General features: G+C 36.3%; 1 protein-coding gene across 5 annotated transcripts in view; it reads left to right on the forward strand.

Moving 5' to 3' along the window:
* Nucleotides 1-1772: 1772 nt before the first annotated feature.
* The window catches only part of BicC (protein bicaudal C), a 33727-nt gene continuing 17936 nt past the window's right edge, over nucleotides 1773-17563 (forward strand). Inside the window, exons 1-4 of one of the 5 annotated variants that reach the window (XM_067359095.1) lie at nucleotides 1773-2263; nucleotides 3803-4093; nucleotides 5990-6024; nucleotides 15941-16010. In XM_067359095.1, coding sequence (XP_067215196.1) covers nucleotides 3865-4093; nucleotides 5990-6024; nucleotides 15941-16010 — 334 coding nt within the window. In that variant the 5' untranslated portion in view covers nucleotides 1773-2263; nucleotides 3803-3864. The other 4 variants (XM_067359093.1, XM_067359094.1, XM_067359096.1 and 1 more) reach the window with 4 other exon arrangements.

Here is a 17563-nt window from a genome sequence, read left to right on the forward strand (position 1 = left end):
CGCATTTATATAATTTTTCAGAAACTTGTTTAAATTACGTATTAAATCGTAAATTAGTAAAAAATTCTAGCAATCTTATTGCAGATTATTATCACAAAAGAACGTAAAAAGTATTTATTGCAAATTCCATGCGATAAATTCTGTTGCATATACAATTGCAGTATCATTATCATGATATTAAATACATACATTAAATATACATACTGTATGTCGCTTCGTGCGTGTACATATAATTTTGCAAATATTTGTTGAGCGAACATCTGACTCTCCACTGCAAAAATGTATCGCGTAGTAGTAGAAAGCGATTTAAATAAAACGAAGGAAATGCAGAAATGCGCGTACAATAATAAAGTAATATGCAAGTATATAAGCGCAAGCAACGGGAAAAAATACAAAATCTAATAAAGAAAACAGCGACACGCAGTGGAAAAGAAATTAGCAGCATGCAATAAAAAAAAATGCACAACTAGGTGAAGAAACTGGGGAAAAAAATCTTCTATTTTCATATTTGTTTGTACGTCCGAAGATAAGAAAGTGATACTAATAGAGGCAAACATTCATCACGTAAGAAAAAAAGGAAGAAAAAGATAAAGAACCCGTATTATGATATGTGGAAAGCAATTAGTTTCCTATACATCGTGCAAGCATCAACGCGCGGTAGAAAAGGAAATGCACATTCGGACGAAGGAAGTAAAAGAGGAAGATTCGGACGAAGGAATGGGTTGCGCGCGGAGAAGTATGCAACCGAGCGAAAGAATCAAGCGCGAGATAACGATACGGGTACTCACGTCATGTGCGTTCACCAAGTGAACGAGCCATCGTTACCGCCTTCGCCACCGCTGCCGCAGCTGCAGCATGCGGTTGGCCTTCCGCTTTCGCGTGCACACGTCAGTCGGCTTTCAAATTGACGCGCGTTCGGTACATGCGGCTCTTCCGTCGGCGCTGATCTGCCCGCATGGACCACGTCAGAAAGGTATGTATCGTGTATACTTCAATGTTATGCGGATTGGTGCATTCTAAAAGAAAATTTCACAGGAATTAAAATATTGCTTCAATGAAAAAAGTGGCTAAATTCCAGTTAAATTTTCATTCTATTTCATTCCGTTAATTCTATTTCCACTAATTCTATTTCCTATAAGTCTTATCAGAGAATTTAATTAATGTATGTAATAATTATCAATTGTACAGTTCTTAAACCCTGAACTGATAATTACGTTGTCGTTGTACCGTTGCGAATAAGGTTCCATATTGAATTTATGGAGTAATCACAAAGGAAAATTTTTCAGATTAAATATGTCTCTATGAGAGAAGACTAAATTATTTTTTTTATCAAGGAACTTGTACATTGATTTGCGTATAAAAATTTTAAAAGTTTATCATATAAAATTATAAAATTTATTCAGTGATCAAAAATCTACTATCTATATATCGATAAAAATTTTTTCCCACAAATCTTATAATTCGGACACGTGCACCATCTCTGAATAGTTGACGGACCTCACGACAATTGTGAAAATTCTGTATTCCTACACGTAGATATACCTGCATCTCGCAAATCCGTTCCTGGTCCTCCGTTCTCGTAGCGCAAAATCACTTGAAAATGAATTCGTCGCGCCGCGGACGTGTAATACACGCCGCTCTCGACACGTGCTCAGGAAAACAATTTTTTTCCAGCGTTCTCCGATGAAGGTCTTCGCTATACACATACACATGCGTATATACATACATATATACATATGTACATATAGGCATACACGTATTACACATTGACGCGTTCGGTAGCGGGCGCGATGCCGACGCGTTGGTGCAAGAAGCGTGCCAAAAACGAAGATAGCGCGACAATAAAAACCGACTGAATCGGCCGACACCTCGCGTCGCGATTGGTCGTCGCTCCCGACACTTACCCCGAAAATCGGCCCGAATTCCAGGAAACGGTCCTGGGTGGGTCATACGCACCCCGCACCCCGCGACCCGGGTGACTCCCCGTTACTTGCTACCACTGCCGTACTTTGTTTACACCGCGCACCGCGCCGCCGTCGCACGCACGATCGCTCGCTCGCTCGCTCGCTCGCTTGTGCCGATTACAACGGCGGATTACAGCGCTGCCGCCGATCGAGTTGGACGGCAGCAGCGGCGAGGACGAGGACCAGACCCGGGACGAAGAGACAGAGAGACTCACCGGCGGGACCAGGACGAGGCCCCGCGACACCACGCCACCGCCTCGACAACTCGATACCACGACAGTGTCACCATTATCGTGCAGGTCAGTTCGGACGACAGTGATGTGAAGTGTGCTTGGATATCAAAGACATCCTTTTCGTATCTGGATACCGTCCTCAAATGCTTGCAACCCAGTCATTTCCTGCAACGAGCGCATCCATCTATACTTAGACACATTTTTTGGAGCAGTCTGCAACTATCTGGGTGTTTATTTTACTTCCAGGTGTTTATTTTGAGATACTCTTCGACATTTCAAACCGACAGTTTCCCACAGCACGCTGTGATGTTATATTACACGCAATACTCTTCCCGCGGTTTGTACGTCCAACTGATCCGTTACTCGCTAATTCATACTTAACGATACAATCGAGACACGTATGTACCGAATAAATTATGCGGCAAAACCCATGTATATTTTGAAATTATTCAACAGCGAAGTATTCGATTATCTAGATATCACAAAGTAAAGTACCTTTCTAAAATCAGCCTCGGACGTACACGCGCACGTTTGGTCGATAGAGCGTTATCTTCTACAAATCAAATAACATTCCTTTTAGTTTCCTAGACCTTAAGATTGCGGGGATAACAAGCGAGATAACAATTTACCAACCGTGACTTATCAACCTATCGATTTTTCGAATTTGAAAATACTGCCGACGTCCTCTCTCGACTCGGAAAGTCGAGAAAATTGGAGTAACTTTCATCGCTACAATAAATTATTTCAATATCATATCGCTGCATTGTATTCACACGCAATTAATGGTTGAAATTAGTAACAATAGGTCGTTTAATGGTCGTCGAACTTCGCCGCTTGTACCTCTCTATAGAGTATAAAATTACGTCTACGTGACTCCTCGTGATTGGTAATGCCTACGTGATGTTTACCTTTTTTTTCGTATAGGACTATGAACCATGCAGAAGCAAACAAGCCGTTTCTCGCCCGGAATAATGAAGGAATTTCGGCGAATTTGCTGCATACGGAAGAAAACGTTAAATTTTATAAGCGAACATAAGTTTATAAATAATCGCGCGAAAGTCGGTTTGTCTTCTCCGAATAGAGTCTTTAGTCCAAAAATAGAAGGAAGTATTATATCCGCTGTAAAAGGTGGCCACGTAAATTATGCGCCGAAGAGACAGTTCACGTGATTCAGGAGATCGTGATTCATGTAAATCTGATTAAACTCGTCGTGGCGTCCACGTGGACACTGACGGTGGCTGATCGCGACGCGTGATCGCATTTTTTCGCGGGCCATCGTGAACGACGTGGGAAAATTGCGTTCCCACTCTAAAAATGAAACTCTATGTAAAAATAAATCCAAACACGCGTATCGATAACAAGCGTGCGTGCAGCTAAGTGAAACAAAAATCTGCCGCATTCTTCAAACGCCATCCCGCTTAGCCACACCGATATTAACTCTAAACGGAGAACGTTGCGTGTAGTAATTGAATTCAGCGGAGCGTGCAAGGTATCCCCCCCCCCCTCCCCCCGCCCCAGTCAACATATTATTTCAAAAATAATATCGTCAATTTAATTGCTTTTCGTTGGAATCGCTTCTATTTTGAATATCTTTGCTGTTGACAGCGTTGTGACGTGGGTGAGGTAGGTGGAGGTCGCGGCGGACGCGTCGCTCGTCAAACGGCAGGATGAGACCCGATGAGATGGTGGTGAATAATGGCGAGCAACGGCGGGCGGCGGAGACGATGTCGGAGACGTCGGAGGGCACCGCGACCACCAGCGTGTCCGGCAAGTCTGGCTACGAGAGCCGCGAGGAGCTGCGTGAGCTCGCGACTTTGCTAGGCATCAGCGATCCCGAGGACCTTCACCAAGAACGGTTCCGCGTGGACCGCCGCAAACTGGAACAAATGCTTCTCGGTGAGTGCGAGCGATATTCCGATTTCACATGCGCGGTTTCGATTTATCATCGTGGACTTGGTGAATGCGTTCGTGTGAATGATAGTTCGTTTGAATAGTTTGACGTGCAACAAAGTAGTCTGACCTCGGCGGCAAGTTTAATGACAATTAAAAGGAATAAAGTAATCTTAATTTTAAAACTGTGCGATAATTACTACACGAATGTGTGAATCCTTAATTAGAAATCATTTTTTTTTTTCAACGGTGAAAAATTTTTCTTTTGTTTTTATTAGAGTGATATTACAACGGCTGCTCCGTTTCGAAATATTAAGGCATAAAACTTTTAACATGCGTAAAATTGATTACATCTATAAAAAGTAATAGGCATATAATAGTGGTAAAAAGTAGATTAAATTAAATGGATAATAATCGTAAGGTATATTAAATGACTTAAACACTAAGTACTAAAGTTCGCGTCAATCTACTTATCGTGACGAGAATATAAAGTGTCTCCGGTCTATCGCACTTTCTCCTAACCACAGATATTAGATTACAAACGACGGCGTATTATCACAGAAAGTCAAGCTAATAACAATCCAGCACTAAAGTCGAATAACAGGATTTATTTTTTGATAAATCAACCGAGATTCTAAGCAAGTTTTAAGAGGATAAATGTAACAAAATAATAATAAATATATGTCTAAAATAAGAGTCCTATTAATTTTCAATATAACAAAATATTATTCTCTTCCAGTATTGATTTAATATGTTAAAGTGCGTATTTGTTTTAATTCAATGTGTGAAATATCATTATTTTTATCCCGACTTTGATTTTTCCAACACGAAGGCCCACGTGGGTCTCCGCGCCACCGTATTCAGCGCTAAATTGCGCGCCGAGAATACGGGCCACGGTCTCCACAATAATGTCATCGTTATGTGTTTCGTGCTTAACCTTTCTCCGTTCTACACATACCGGGTACTCCAGTGTCCTTTATCGCTTTCATTACTTCTGTAGTGTCCATAACAGTCGAGAAGTGGAACGAGTCCCTGCGCGCGGTGTCTACTTTCGCTTTCCCGTCGAATCAACGTAGGATCAATTCCGAAAACGATTCTTTTCCGCGCTGACGAAAGCACTTGCGGTTTTGCAAAAAATTTCCCGAGCAATCGAACGGAAAGACTTTCCACGAATATAAAAATTAGGAAACTTTAACAATTTTTGTCCGAAAATTCTCTTCGTCTACCTTATCCTAAATATCGATATAATTAATTCGATCAAAAATGAACTTTTGGAAAAATCATTGCTTACTATTGCGGCTTAATCGATACAAAAGTCTGAAAGAAATCTATAATTAGAAATTAGCATGTCCTTTGAACGTCTTTTACATCTTCTAAACGGAAATATGAAATCTCGGCTGTATTCTTTGAAAACTACCCCGCACGTTGCCTGGGAACTTTTAATGTTTTTTCTTCATGAATATATTTTTATTTTTATATAAAATTGTTGATTTTTAGCAGTTTGTTCTGATTTTTTAGCTGTTTGTTTCATTAAATTTGCATTTGCGACCGATATAGTACGAACATGATTTAAATAGAAGGTTTCTTTATAAACAGGATTATACAGCAGCTGTCAAGCTCCTGTTTTCGTATCTTATAATGTCGCTCGATATCGATCGTTATGTAAACCTATTTTGCTTATTGAATATTTATGTCGATCTCTTGCGCCTTCGTATCGAAGCGTGCGACGAACATGTGCGATTATAGATTATTTAACTTATCATAAATGCACGCTAGAATTGCGTCATATCCGTGGGGATATAATAATATCAAGATAAATAAAAATAGATAAAAAAAGAGAAAAGAAAATCTTCGACTTTTTAAAAGCCGTTCAATATTTTAATTTTATCTTTGCATTTGCAGGTGATGTCAAACCGGCGGATACCTTCTTCCTTAGTGTAAGTTTTTTTTTTTTTTTTTTTATGCGATTTTAATTATCTCTATTCATAAATTATGGAATGCTAATAAGTTATGCGAGTATTGCCGAATGTTTCTGATAAAAAAAGAATTTTTTCTAAGAAATATATTTCTTAGAATGAATCGATTAAACTTTGGGTTTTTTTATAATGCTTTTATAATTGGCTATCATTTTCTTTTAATTAAAAATAAACAAGTTGATGACAAGTAAAAATAATTAGAAAAATATGACGAAGATTAATATAAATATTTAATAATATCATTATAATATCGTTGAAATATGAGCAATGAATATTGACATCTCGGTAATTTTGTATTTGCTTATTTAATCCATCCATAAATGATAAAGTCGCATCGTGAAGATGTCATTGATCGATTAGCGAGAACTTTCTATCTGACGAATGCTGACATGTAAGATGGATCGTGATAGCACATGATGCAACTCCTTTCTCTTGTGGCTACAAAAGATCTTTCCTGGTGCAAGATCAGTAAAAGTCGCCTGTCAACCGTGCTAGCTCCTCTTTATCGTTTGCTCGAGACGTTGTTTTACATCAATTTCACTTTTATACGCCAAAATTAGCTATGAAATAAATGAGCTATAAATGAACTATAAAATAAATTAGCCATGAAATAAATTATTATGAAGGTAATTTTTAGAACGTAGTTCTATCAAAGTTAGTGAATGACATCTGGAATAATACTCTTCGCAATCATCTGCTTCTGTTACAGTGTACTCATTACAAATTACCGTAAGAAATACGGTGCATCATATGACTTACGAAAAAAAAAGGAAATTGTTTATCATATCTAAATTATACATTGAAGAGATGCAAATGATACATCATTAATAACATTATTTCTGTAGCTTTCTCTCAAAAACAAAGTATACAAACGTACGATTATGATAATAACTTTTCATTTAATTGCTGCAGCAACATAAAGTTGGATTTCGTGCCGACTAGCAAACACAACGAAATTAAGTTTCTCCTTTTTTATATCTTTTTTATACTTAATTTTTAGAAGACTATAATTACAATGAGAACGGTTGATTCCTCAACCGTCAAAAGAGGAAATTTTGCCTTTGATCGATGTAGCACGATACATATCAATGTAGCGCGAGAGGATTATTGGAAATGGCGGTACGATTGACTCGACCGACTTCCTCGGTCACGCTTAGAGAATTGCGAACGTGAGCAAGGCGTCTCCTCGTCGAGGCAGCGCCGCACTGACCTTGCGATTATGCGAAAGCGAAAGAGGCTATTTTTATGTATTTTTCGTCTCTCGCGTCGCCACTCGCGATAACTCGCGTTGCTCTGAGCTGCCTCGAGCTGTTCATGCAGTACGATTCCTTTGCGAGATAACGAGCGACGATAATGTGCGCTTTCGCGATTTCGACAATTCAATTGTCGAATGCACTTTTCATAGAAGAGGCTTCTGAAGCTTTATTCAATGCAATTTGATACCGATTCATCAAATATTTTACTAGATTCCATTACAAATTATCGACGGGGTCGTCGAGGCTAGTTGTCCCGCGTGCGCGTTTTCACGGAAGAATCGGCAGCAATCGATTTCTCAAGCGTGACGACGACAACGCACGAAAAATCTGTATTACGATGCGGAGAAATCCGAGCGAGTAAAGAAACTCGTTCTCTCCCCCGTCTTCTTCCTCGTCGTGATAACGTAACTCGGAATTACAATCATAGCGAAATGAGCCTGCAGCAGGAAGCTTGCGATCGGACGTAACGTTATATACTTTCTCCGTCTACTCTCTTCGTTTCTATTCGCGCATTCGATAACTCGATGGAGAAAACTGATTGTTTTCATGAATTGTGATCGGATGGATGCTTCTAGCAAGAATGAAAAGATAATTGGGGGGGATCGCGTAACCGCGCGGTAATGGCGTAAGTCGGAAAGTATCACGAGGACCCGACTGCGTTCTTCATTCAATTGAATTCGGCTTGAGAAAGGGGATTTTGATGAAATCACGAGATTTATATGTATATATTAAATATGGATAATGATCCAACTATAACGATAGTAACTATATTGTACTTTTACAACCGTTTAATTGATATTATATATTTTTTAAGCTTACAATTTTTTTCCCCAAGTTTAAGGATTTTTTTCTTACTTTTCCGAATTTGACAACTTACGTTTCGAATTGATTATTCATTCATGAAGTATTTTATGGTCCTTTAGTATCTTTTTCATACGTGCAAAAAAAAAGCCGTCCTTATCTAATAAACAGGAAGTTATTCGGACATATACAGAATTTCACGCAGAATTCTACGGGAGTTTGTTGGAAAATCAGAAAAAATACGTTAAAATTTCGTGAAAGGATCGCGCCGCTGATTCGAACAGGTCGCGCGCGGTCCGCGGGGGCCTTACGGCCGTAAGCCGTTCGCCGGGCAAATTTCAGAAAAAAAAAAAAAAAAAAAAAACAAGGCAATGTTCTTTGCTTATCTTTATCGCCGTTACGCGTTGCGTAAACGGGGGAACTCTGGAAATACACAGACCGATTATTTATAGAGCGGCTTTAACGGCACCGAGACCTCCCCACCGCGCGTTCCACTCACCCGCTTTTAAGTAATTCCATGCGGTGATACGCGCGCACCTGGTATTATCGTCGTTACATGTAAAAAAAACTTTGTGGAGCTCGCATTGCATATGAGCATAATATGGCACACTTCACGTGTGATAAATTCGCTTTTTTTTCTCTCCCTCTCTCTCTCTCTCTCTCTCTCTCTCTCTCTCTCTCCTTTTCTGCTTCTGTCTCTCTCTCTCTTTCGATGACGATACTGCTACGTTAATTATAGCACTACGGCGTAATCCTTGACCGTTGTTGGCTCTCCGATGTTGATAACAACCGGCGAGATATCGCGCACTGCTAGTCGATGTTTCACTAATTAACGCTCGCGTGCATGCTGCCTCTCCGGCGAAGGTATATTGATTTTATAGCATGCTATAGATAGTTCAAAACTCTTAAATTAGCACAAACAGTGTAGGTGTGAGGATAAATAATTGTCTTGATTAATTCTCTGATGCGTTAATTCTTAATTAGAATCTTCTGTCTCAAATGCAGAAATAAAAAAAATAATTAGAAGTTTCCTCGCTTTAATGATCCCCCTACGTCAAATTATTTTAATTAATTTCTTGCATTAAATAAATGTAATTAACCAACAATACACTTTACTATTCAGTAAGCAAAATGTTAGTCAAATTTAACTAAATTTCCTGTCAATCCGTCAACATTACCGACATTCGGTTGCTGATATTTAAATGTACATTTGAATATCGTCGACACGTGCTCCCATAAAATTGCCTTAAAATATTTTATATTAATCCACTGCACTTCTTGCAGCCTCACCATATTTCTTACCCGATTTCAATCGATTTCGATCAATTATAGAATAAAACTTCGCTCTTGCAGGTGGTTTTCTTAATTCTTCTTACGTTTCTCTTGCGGTTGCGTTTTAATTTACCCAAAGAAGTGCAGTATCTTGTGTTACGTAAATATTATTCCGTTTCTTGCACGAGACGAGACAGCTGTTGCGTTCCAGAAATGCCATTTCTTGAACGACTTCTTCCCCGAAAAATTCGCAATTTTAAGTCTACGTGTTTGACTTTATTTACTTACAATCAGGGATGTTTAAGACGGTCCGATACTGTCAAAGTATTTTTATCAAGTTATTTTAATTTATCGTTGTTTTCCTTTAAAAATACTAAATATTCTTTTAAAATTGATGTCAACTAGATATGGATATTTGAAAATAGTATGTTCATACACAACATACATACACATATGCACATATATGGAATAATGTGGTACATATTTGATGATGCGTCAGAAGATATTAATTATATCAGACGATAATAAATTTATTTATCGTAGAATTTTTTAAAAGGATATTTATTGCATAAGATTTTTGCAGTGTTGCAATTGGCAAAAATCTAGCCTCTTTTTCTTTCTAACTCGATCACGATAACGATATTGAATTTGCTTGAGCATCCCTACACTCGTCTCGACGCCGCGCGATTTTTCACGGCTCTCAAGGATGCTTGAACGCTATCTTCCGCGCCAATAATATTTGTCAAACTCGACTGACAGCTTGTTTTTCAATGTCCGAGCGTTTTGCACGTCGATTCAATGAAAATTACGTGCTTTGTCACTCGGTATAGCCATTTACTTCTGATTAACATAATTCAATATTTATATTTCGAATGGCCGGCAACATCTAAGAGATTGTAGCTTTTTAAAATATAAAAATCTGATAAGTGTCTAAGAGCAAAACGATAATCGAGAGAAAGTTAAAATGTTAATAATAATATATTAAAGTAAAAACCGGTCTGAATAACTCAGTAATAAAAGCAACTGACAAAAGAGAGGTTCAATTCTCCGAACTTGCAAAATTATTAATTAAAAAGTAAAATATTTAATGTAAACTCTTACATACAGGGTGATTCAAAATAACCCGATGTCCTTGCAATGCCATATTCGTGAGCGAATTCTGAGACGCTTTTTTCTTTTACAAAATTTTGTCCGAAGCTTAGTTTTCGAGTTATAATTGAAAATAGGTAGCAACTTACGAGTTCGGTACAACGGGCAGGCAGGGACGCGCAATGTATAATGAGACTGTCAAGTGTTTACTGTCGTCTCATGACGCATTGCCCGTCCCTGCCTGTCCGTTGTATCGGACTCGTAAGTAGCAAACTATTTTCAATTATAACTCAAAAACTAAGCTTTGGACAAAATTTTGTAAAAGGAAAAATCGTCTCAGAATTCGCTCAAGAATATGGCATTGCAAGGACATCAGGTTATTTTGAATCATCCTGTATATGTATTTTGAATGAAAATCGTATCTCTAATTTTAGTTGCAAAATTCGCGTAATATGTTTAAGAATCGATGATATAACATGCGATTTGTTTGTCGATTTGATCGTTCGTGTAACCGAATAATTTCAAGCATGCACCTCGCACGTTCTATCTATGTTGCCACGAAGTTTAATCTATTACACGCGCGCGCGGGCGTATACGTGAGTGCACGGACATGCGCTCACGTGAAGTATTGCATAACTCACGTTCTTGAACGTAGCCCTCGATACACATCCGCCGTTCATTCGTCGAATTAGATTTGCAATTTGCTGAAGTCTTATGCATAACCTGTCGCGATGGACGCGACTAAAGTGATTCGAGCCGATGATAACCCGTATAATGATAACAGACGACATTTGATCGGAAAAACATTTCGAATATCTAAAGATTAATTAATCAAGATCAAAATGCACCAATGACGTACGATTAATTAATTATATTTAGAGAGATTTCTTTTTTTTCCTCAAATTATAATTTTATGACGGTCAACCGCTGCACTTATTTAAAACATTTTTTTTTCTAATTTTATCATTTTGTTAGTATTTAAATGCGTCAAATCCTGTTTGATAACAAAATGCTTTATTGCGCAAGTGAATGTATGTATGCGTGTGTTTTAATCTAATCTGGTGTTTTTTTTTTTTTTTTTTTCAAGCGATTGAATCGGAGAAAGTTTATGAAGTTGAGCCTCTTACGTGTGCAATTTTTTCAATCGCGATGTATGATATGTCAGCATTTTGCGCGTCAGTGACATACTATGTACATCGCCGATAGATTAAATTCTTATCAGTGAAGTAATATCATCCTCTCTTCAACTTGTTATGGATCACACATTGAACAGATCTTTAAAGATTGCTAGACTTCATTGACTTATAAAGGAAAAGTGTCGGAAAAGTTGAATCAACTTGAAAATTGAAAAGGACAAATGTCTTGCAAATTTGCATCTTACTCTGAATGTTAAAGTTAATGTTAAATGTTAAAATTTTCCAGTACACAAAATAATTTTATATAAGTAATTAAAATCAAGTATTCGTTAAAGAATAATTAATTCTAAATTGAATAAAGAAATAAATCAATACTTTGAATGTTCACAATTTTCTTGTGTTCTTTAACTCGTTGCGCAATACATATGCAATTAAAAGGTATTTTCTTATTAAGAGGCTCTCATATTTGACTGGTTTCTTTAATCAGTGACTCATGTAAATTGAAGATAAAATCCGGAATGTATTCGCGATAACTTTGTTGCTCACTTTAATCACATACAATTTTTTATTTTGATAATTTCATTCTTTTAGATATTTTGTTTCGAGAATCATAAAATCGCTGAACTCATTTTTTGCATTATAATAAAATTCCATTAGAATAGATGAATGAAAGTATAAAGACAACAATGTAAAGATAAAAATGTTGCAATTACTACAATTGAAACGTTCTAATATCACGTGCGATAATTTATGGTATACATTCAAGATTTGAAAAGCATAGTATCTTATCTTGTACGTACATAGAAGTACATATAATACCCAAGATATTTTCTGTTGAAATATGTTCCGGTACAAAAGTGTGTAAAGCAAAAGTTTTGGACACAATAGTAAAACATGCAAGTGTATTGTACATTATGACGGAATTTTTTGCTCTCTTTCATCCAAGAAGATAAATTTCTTGAGATCTTTGTTACTTTGTTACTTATTTATACAAGGATTTTCTTTGTCTTCTAAACTTGTAAATAAAAACTGAAATTTTAAACAGTTTCAAAGAGTAAGATTTATGAGATTTTAAAAGAAATTTGAAAAAGAAATGAGGGGTGTTCGGAGAAATGGACGTGATGTTAAATATTCATATTAATTAGTTACAAAGATATATGATGTCAAGCATTAGAAAGTTACGATAAATAATTCTTTTCTGATATTTTTATTGAAGAAAAATTGAAATCCAAATTAGTCGAGCAATTTGTCTTTATAACTAAAATTGTAAAAATCAAGATTGTGCGTTCTTTTATATCCGAAAATCTGAAAGCATGAACGTTCAGATTGAATATAATTGATATTTCGTGATAAATAATGTGTCATTTTCTATAAATCAAATACAAATGGCTATCATCCTTCACGTGGCACACAAAATAATGTGTATTTTTAACGTTTATAAAAAGTTCTTTCTTGAAAGAAGTCTCATCTCGCAGCAGGATATAATAAAAATCCTTGCTTTCGTTTAAAAATGTAATATACTACTAGTACCCTCAATTAAATTTGTGCATAACAGTAGACAAGTAGGTTGTAACATTATTTTTCGACGAGTTTCAGAAAAATCAAATTTCTAAAACACCGCAAAATGATAAAATTGCCCTCGTCGAATTTCGGAAATATCGTATAAAAATTGTAGAATTATTTCGTGATCATCGAATTTTGCAAAAATTGTAAAATTCGCAGTTTTTGCACAATTCAAAACTCTTCGTTAGAAAGAAAATAATGCAACTTTGTTATTCACAATCACGTGATTAATTTAATGTTAAGTTCAAGCTAATAAAAATTACGAATTGTTTCACAAACCGTATGACGAAATTTTGAATCTTGTGTCGAAACAATTGGAGGGAACAATCGGAAACGATTCGAAACAACTCGCAGCTACTCGAAATTACGTGAACCGACTCGAAAAAAAAAAAAAAAAAATGAAAAAATTAGTTACGGCGAACAGCGAGACCTACGTGAATACGGAATTGCATGTCATTAAGTTCGTCAACCGCTTCGGACTTACCTTCGTAAGGCAGTAACGTCGGGGTGGAGGAAGTGAAGAGAAGGGGTTTGCGTAGGCAGGGTCGCGATGACGAGAGCAACGTGGTGCGCAGTGAAGTGGAGTCGCTACTCGTGGCGGGAGTAATAAAAGGTAGTGGGAGACGGCTCGACCGGACTGGCCGTTATATTATCTCGTGTTAGTCAGCCAGTTTCCTTTCGTACCAGTGATCTCGTAGTAGGGAGACAGAAGTCTTGGCTTGCAATCGTGGCACACCAGCCTATGCATTTGCTAAAAAAATTCGAGAGAGGAAGGTGAATGAGCCGACAAAATCGTGACGTTTCCAAAGTGATCCAAGTGCATCGGAGCCCGGTAAAGTGGAGTAGAGTGATACAGGAAGTCGTCCGATAAACCGTAATCACGGTCTGAGAATTGATTAATCAGTGGCCTTCGACACAGTGCCTGAATAGTTCGCGGCCGAATCCGAATCGCGTTGTCGAAGATCGATAGATCGGTTGCGAGGTCGACAAACCCGCGGAGACAGTTATCTCCGTCGAGCGGTGGAACCTCAGTCAGCTAATTAGCGACCGCGCGATGTTCCGGGATGTTTTACCGTGATCAGCAGTGACCGCAGTGAAAGTAAAACCGGTGTCTGGATTCTTCCGCGATTAGAGCCACTTTAACAGCTAAGAAGTCAGCCGAGTGACCCGTTATCTTTATCTCGAAAGTGATCCATTTACCCTCCCTCTCTCGGAATCACACCGTGTCGTTGTCCCCCCTTCAGGGTTAATAGTGACTAGTGTGGAACGTGCGTGGATTCTTGTCTCTTTAGTTCGTATTTGTTTCCAACCGAACTTCGATCATTTTAGTCTTGTTCGATTTCTTCTTTTTTCTATTTCTCTTCGACCTTAGTGCAATATAAAAAAAATCGCCGATACAGGATATCAACGCTTAAAGGACACCGGCATTCAACAAAAATGACTGTGGTAAAATAATTGTCATAGTTCGAGATTTAAAATGTTTGTTACTCGAAATGCAAGTTGATAACTGAAGGTCATATTCGATTGGTTCCGGTTGAGTTTCTTTTCTAAAGACTGTACGCAGTGCGGTTTCAGGTTGAAAATCAAATTCAAAGTCACGTTTGACACTAAATTTATGAATAGCTGTGAAACTAGAAAGTTAGCGTTAAGTTCTAATTGATAATAATAAAGGCTAGTTAATTTTAATAATTATTATTTAAAGTTGAAGAATAGATGCGGATAATCCATGACTTTTAATTCTGCGATTTTATCTAAAATTTATGCTTTGATGCAGTTCGAGTTCTCTTCAAAGTTAAAAGTTATCTGCAGAAGTTCACGGCTCAAAATAATTATCGTTTGTCCAAAATTAGAAATTACATGTGACTAATAATTTAGAGAGCTAAGGACTTGCCAAAAATTAGAACCTGCATACACACACAAGAAATAATATAAGTACTCTTAAAAATTACACGAAATCTTTGACGATTTTGGAGTCACTTTTTCTTCGGCAAAAAGTTAATTAAAAAATCATTATAATATATAAGGACTAGGCTCGTATGATATAAATCAAATTAATATAAATTGAAAAAGTTAATTTACGTGTCGATATAAATATTCAGCTTTATATATATTATATATTATATATTAAGCTGAATATTTAATATTATAATGAATAAATTTCACGTGTATTGAAGCAAAGATTGCTGGAAATTATTAGAAAAAAGAACTACATTACGATCTGCGAGCTTAATTACCTACAATCTTGTAATTTATATTCATTTAGATTGTTAGTTAAACTTTTATTGCAAAAAAGTCGATTTTACATTAATTTAAAAATGTTTTATCGCAAGAAATTAAATATCGAGAAAATCTATAAAAAGAGAAGCAACTAGAAAATTGATAAAAACCTTGAACTGATAAGGGCGAGCAGTTTCTTGAAAGCTGAACTTCACTCAATGTACAATGTTCTGATAAGTAGAAGCTATCAATGAGATTAAATATTTGTGAAGGTTATGCGGAAAAAAAGAGATAATCTGAAAATTGATAAAAAACTATAAATCTGATGAATCATTATCAGATGAATATGTATGAATAAATGAGGATTGATATTTTAAAAAATACAATGAAAAAAGATCAAGTTAAAAGACGAGAAATGGAAAATACTCCGAAAGTTTCCAGAATCGAATGGTACACGTGTTTGCATTACTAAGCATGACGATTTCTACATGAAAAAATTATTTAGTGACTCGTGATTTTAATGCTGACTCTACATTGTTGCAGGTTATGGAGAGAACGAATACCATCGTTACGTGGCCGTCGCGATTGAAGATCGGAGCGAAGTCGAAGAAAGGTATGATAGCTATCGATCGCGTGATCGTCTGACGTAAACAACAGACTCGAGCCATCATCTTGATTGGTCATTTTAGAAAGGGTCGCGTTTCAAAAATGTTGAAAATGGATTACCATAGTATCATGGTATTGTTTTGCACGTTTACATAGTTTACTTGGTTTTCAATATTATTCCGAAAATATACGAAGTTTCATATAATTAATTTGATAGCGGTTTTCTAAAACTCACCTTACACTATAATTATTGTAATTATATTAATAGCCGAAATAAGATCTTTATTCATGTTCTATATAAAAAGATACTATTTTAGTAATTAGTATAATTTCCATAGTAAAATTAGATGTTAATGAAATAGCTTTAATTGTGTGTTAATGATACCAAATTTATTTCATGAAAACATTTTGTCTTTTCTGATGAATAAAGATTCGCGGACAATGCCCTTTCTAAAATAGCTGATTCATTTCACTTGCATTTAATATCGTCAGCATGATTATCATTTGAAAAAATCCACTGACGAATGAAAAACTTTCACGGAAATCAAATATAATCAAATAATCATATCTTCTTTTTTGTTTAATTTTAAGCGGGTTTAATTTAATTTTTTAAAATTATTAATATCGAAAAATTATGATAAATAATAATCGTTGAATTTTTGAAGAAGCAATATGTTATTAAAAAGTAAATTTCCTTCTTTAAGATTAAATTGGCTTAGAAATATAGTGTGAAAATTTTAAGATAACTGCGTTTTGCTCGTGATTTAAGAATCGTAAAAAATAAATGAATAATAAAATCGTGCAAACGGAAATATTGAGAGTTTGAAGGCGACGCAAAATTACGAGTTGTATGACCTTGGAAAGCTCATAGAATATGCAAAAATCACTTTTACGAGTCTCCGTGAATTCTGTGCATGCGGATTCGCGCGTAGTCATGCAAATACGCGGATTGCGTCAATGGGTCGTGCCTCTTCGTCAGCTGACGTCTCGCGCACGTTGCTTTGCGATCTAATCTATTTAAAGTTTCGTAGCCGGCGCTCTGTGTAATCGTACACCGCTGAACAAAAATCTGTACACTGCAAAAGTTTTGACACCAATTCAACCTAACCGAAGCCGAAGCCGAAAATTAAACAGAAGTTTTGATAGAAATTTAACTTTGGATTTAATTAATATTTTAAATTTAGAATAATTTATCAAAATTTTCATTAAAATTATTCCGTCCTATAGATATTTTTGAGATTCTCATCGAGTCTCTTAAGATAGAAGAGAAAAATAAAGAGTGATAATCTTATATTTCATAATATTATTTTGACCGTGTGCTTATTTGGAAGAGTACAACTTTTTAGCGACTTATTAAAAAAGATATTATAAAGAATCACTAAAATCTTCATACAAACAGGAAAGTTTCCGTATTTAACTTCGAGGTCCGAAGAACGTGATAAAAATTTGAGAAGTTTTCGAAGAAACCTCGAGTCACGATTAATTTGTTCGTCCGAGTGTTTTTTACATAAATTAGAGATTAATATTTCGTCACTTATTTCTTGACAAATAAATTACGAC

Source organism: Linepithema humile, chromosome 7, assembly GCF_040581485.1.
Source record: "Linepithema humile isolate Giens D197 chromosome 7, Lhum_UNIL_v1.0, whole genome shotgun sequence".
Taxonomy (NCBI): domain Eukaryota; kingdom Metazoa; phylum Arthropoda; class Insecta; order Hymenoptera; family Formicidae; genus Linepithema; species Linepithema humile.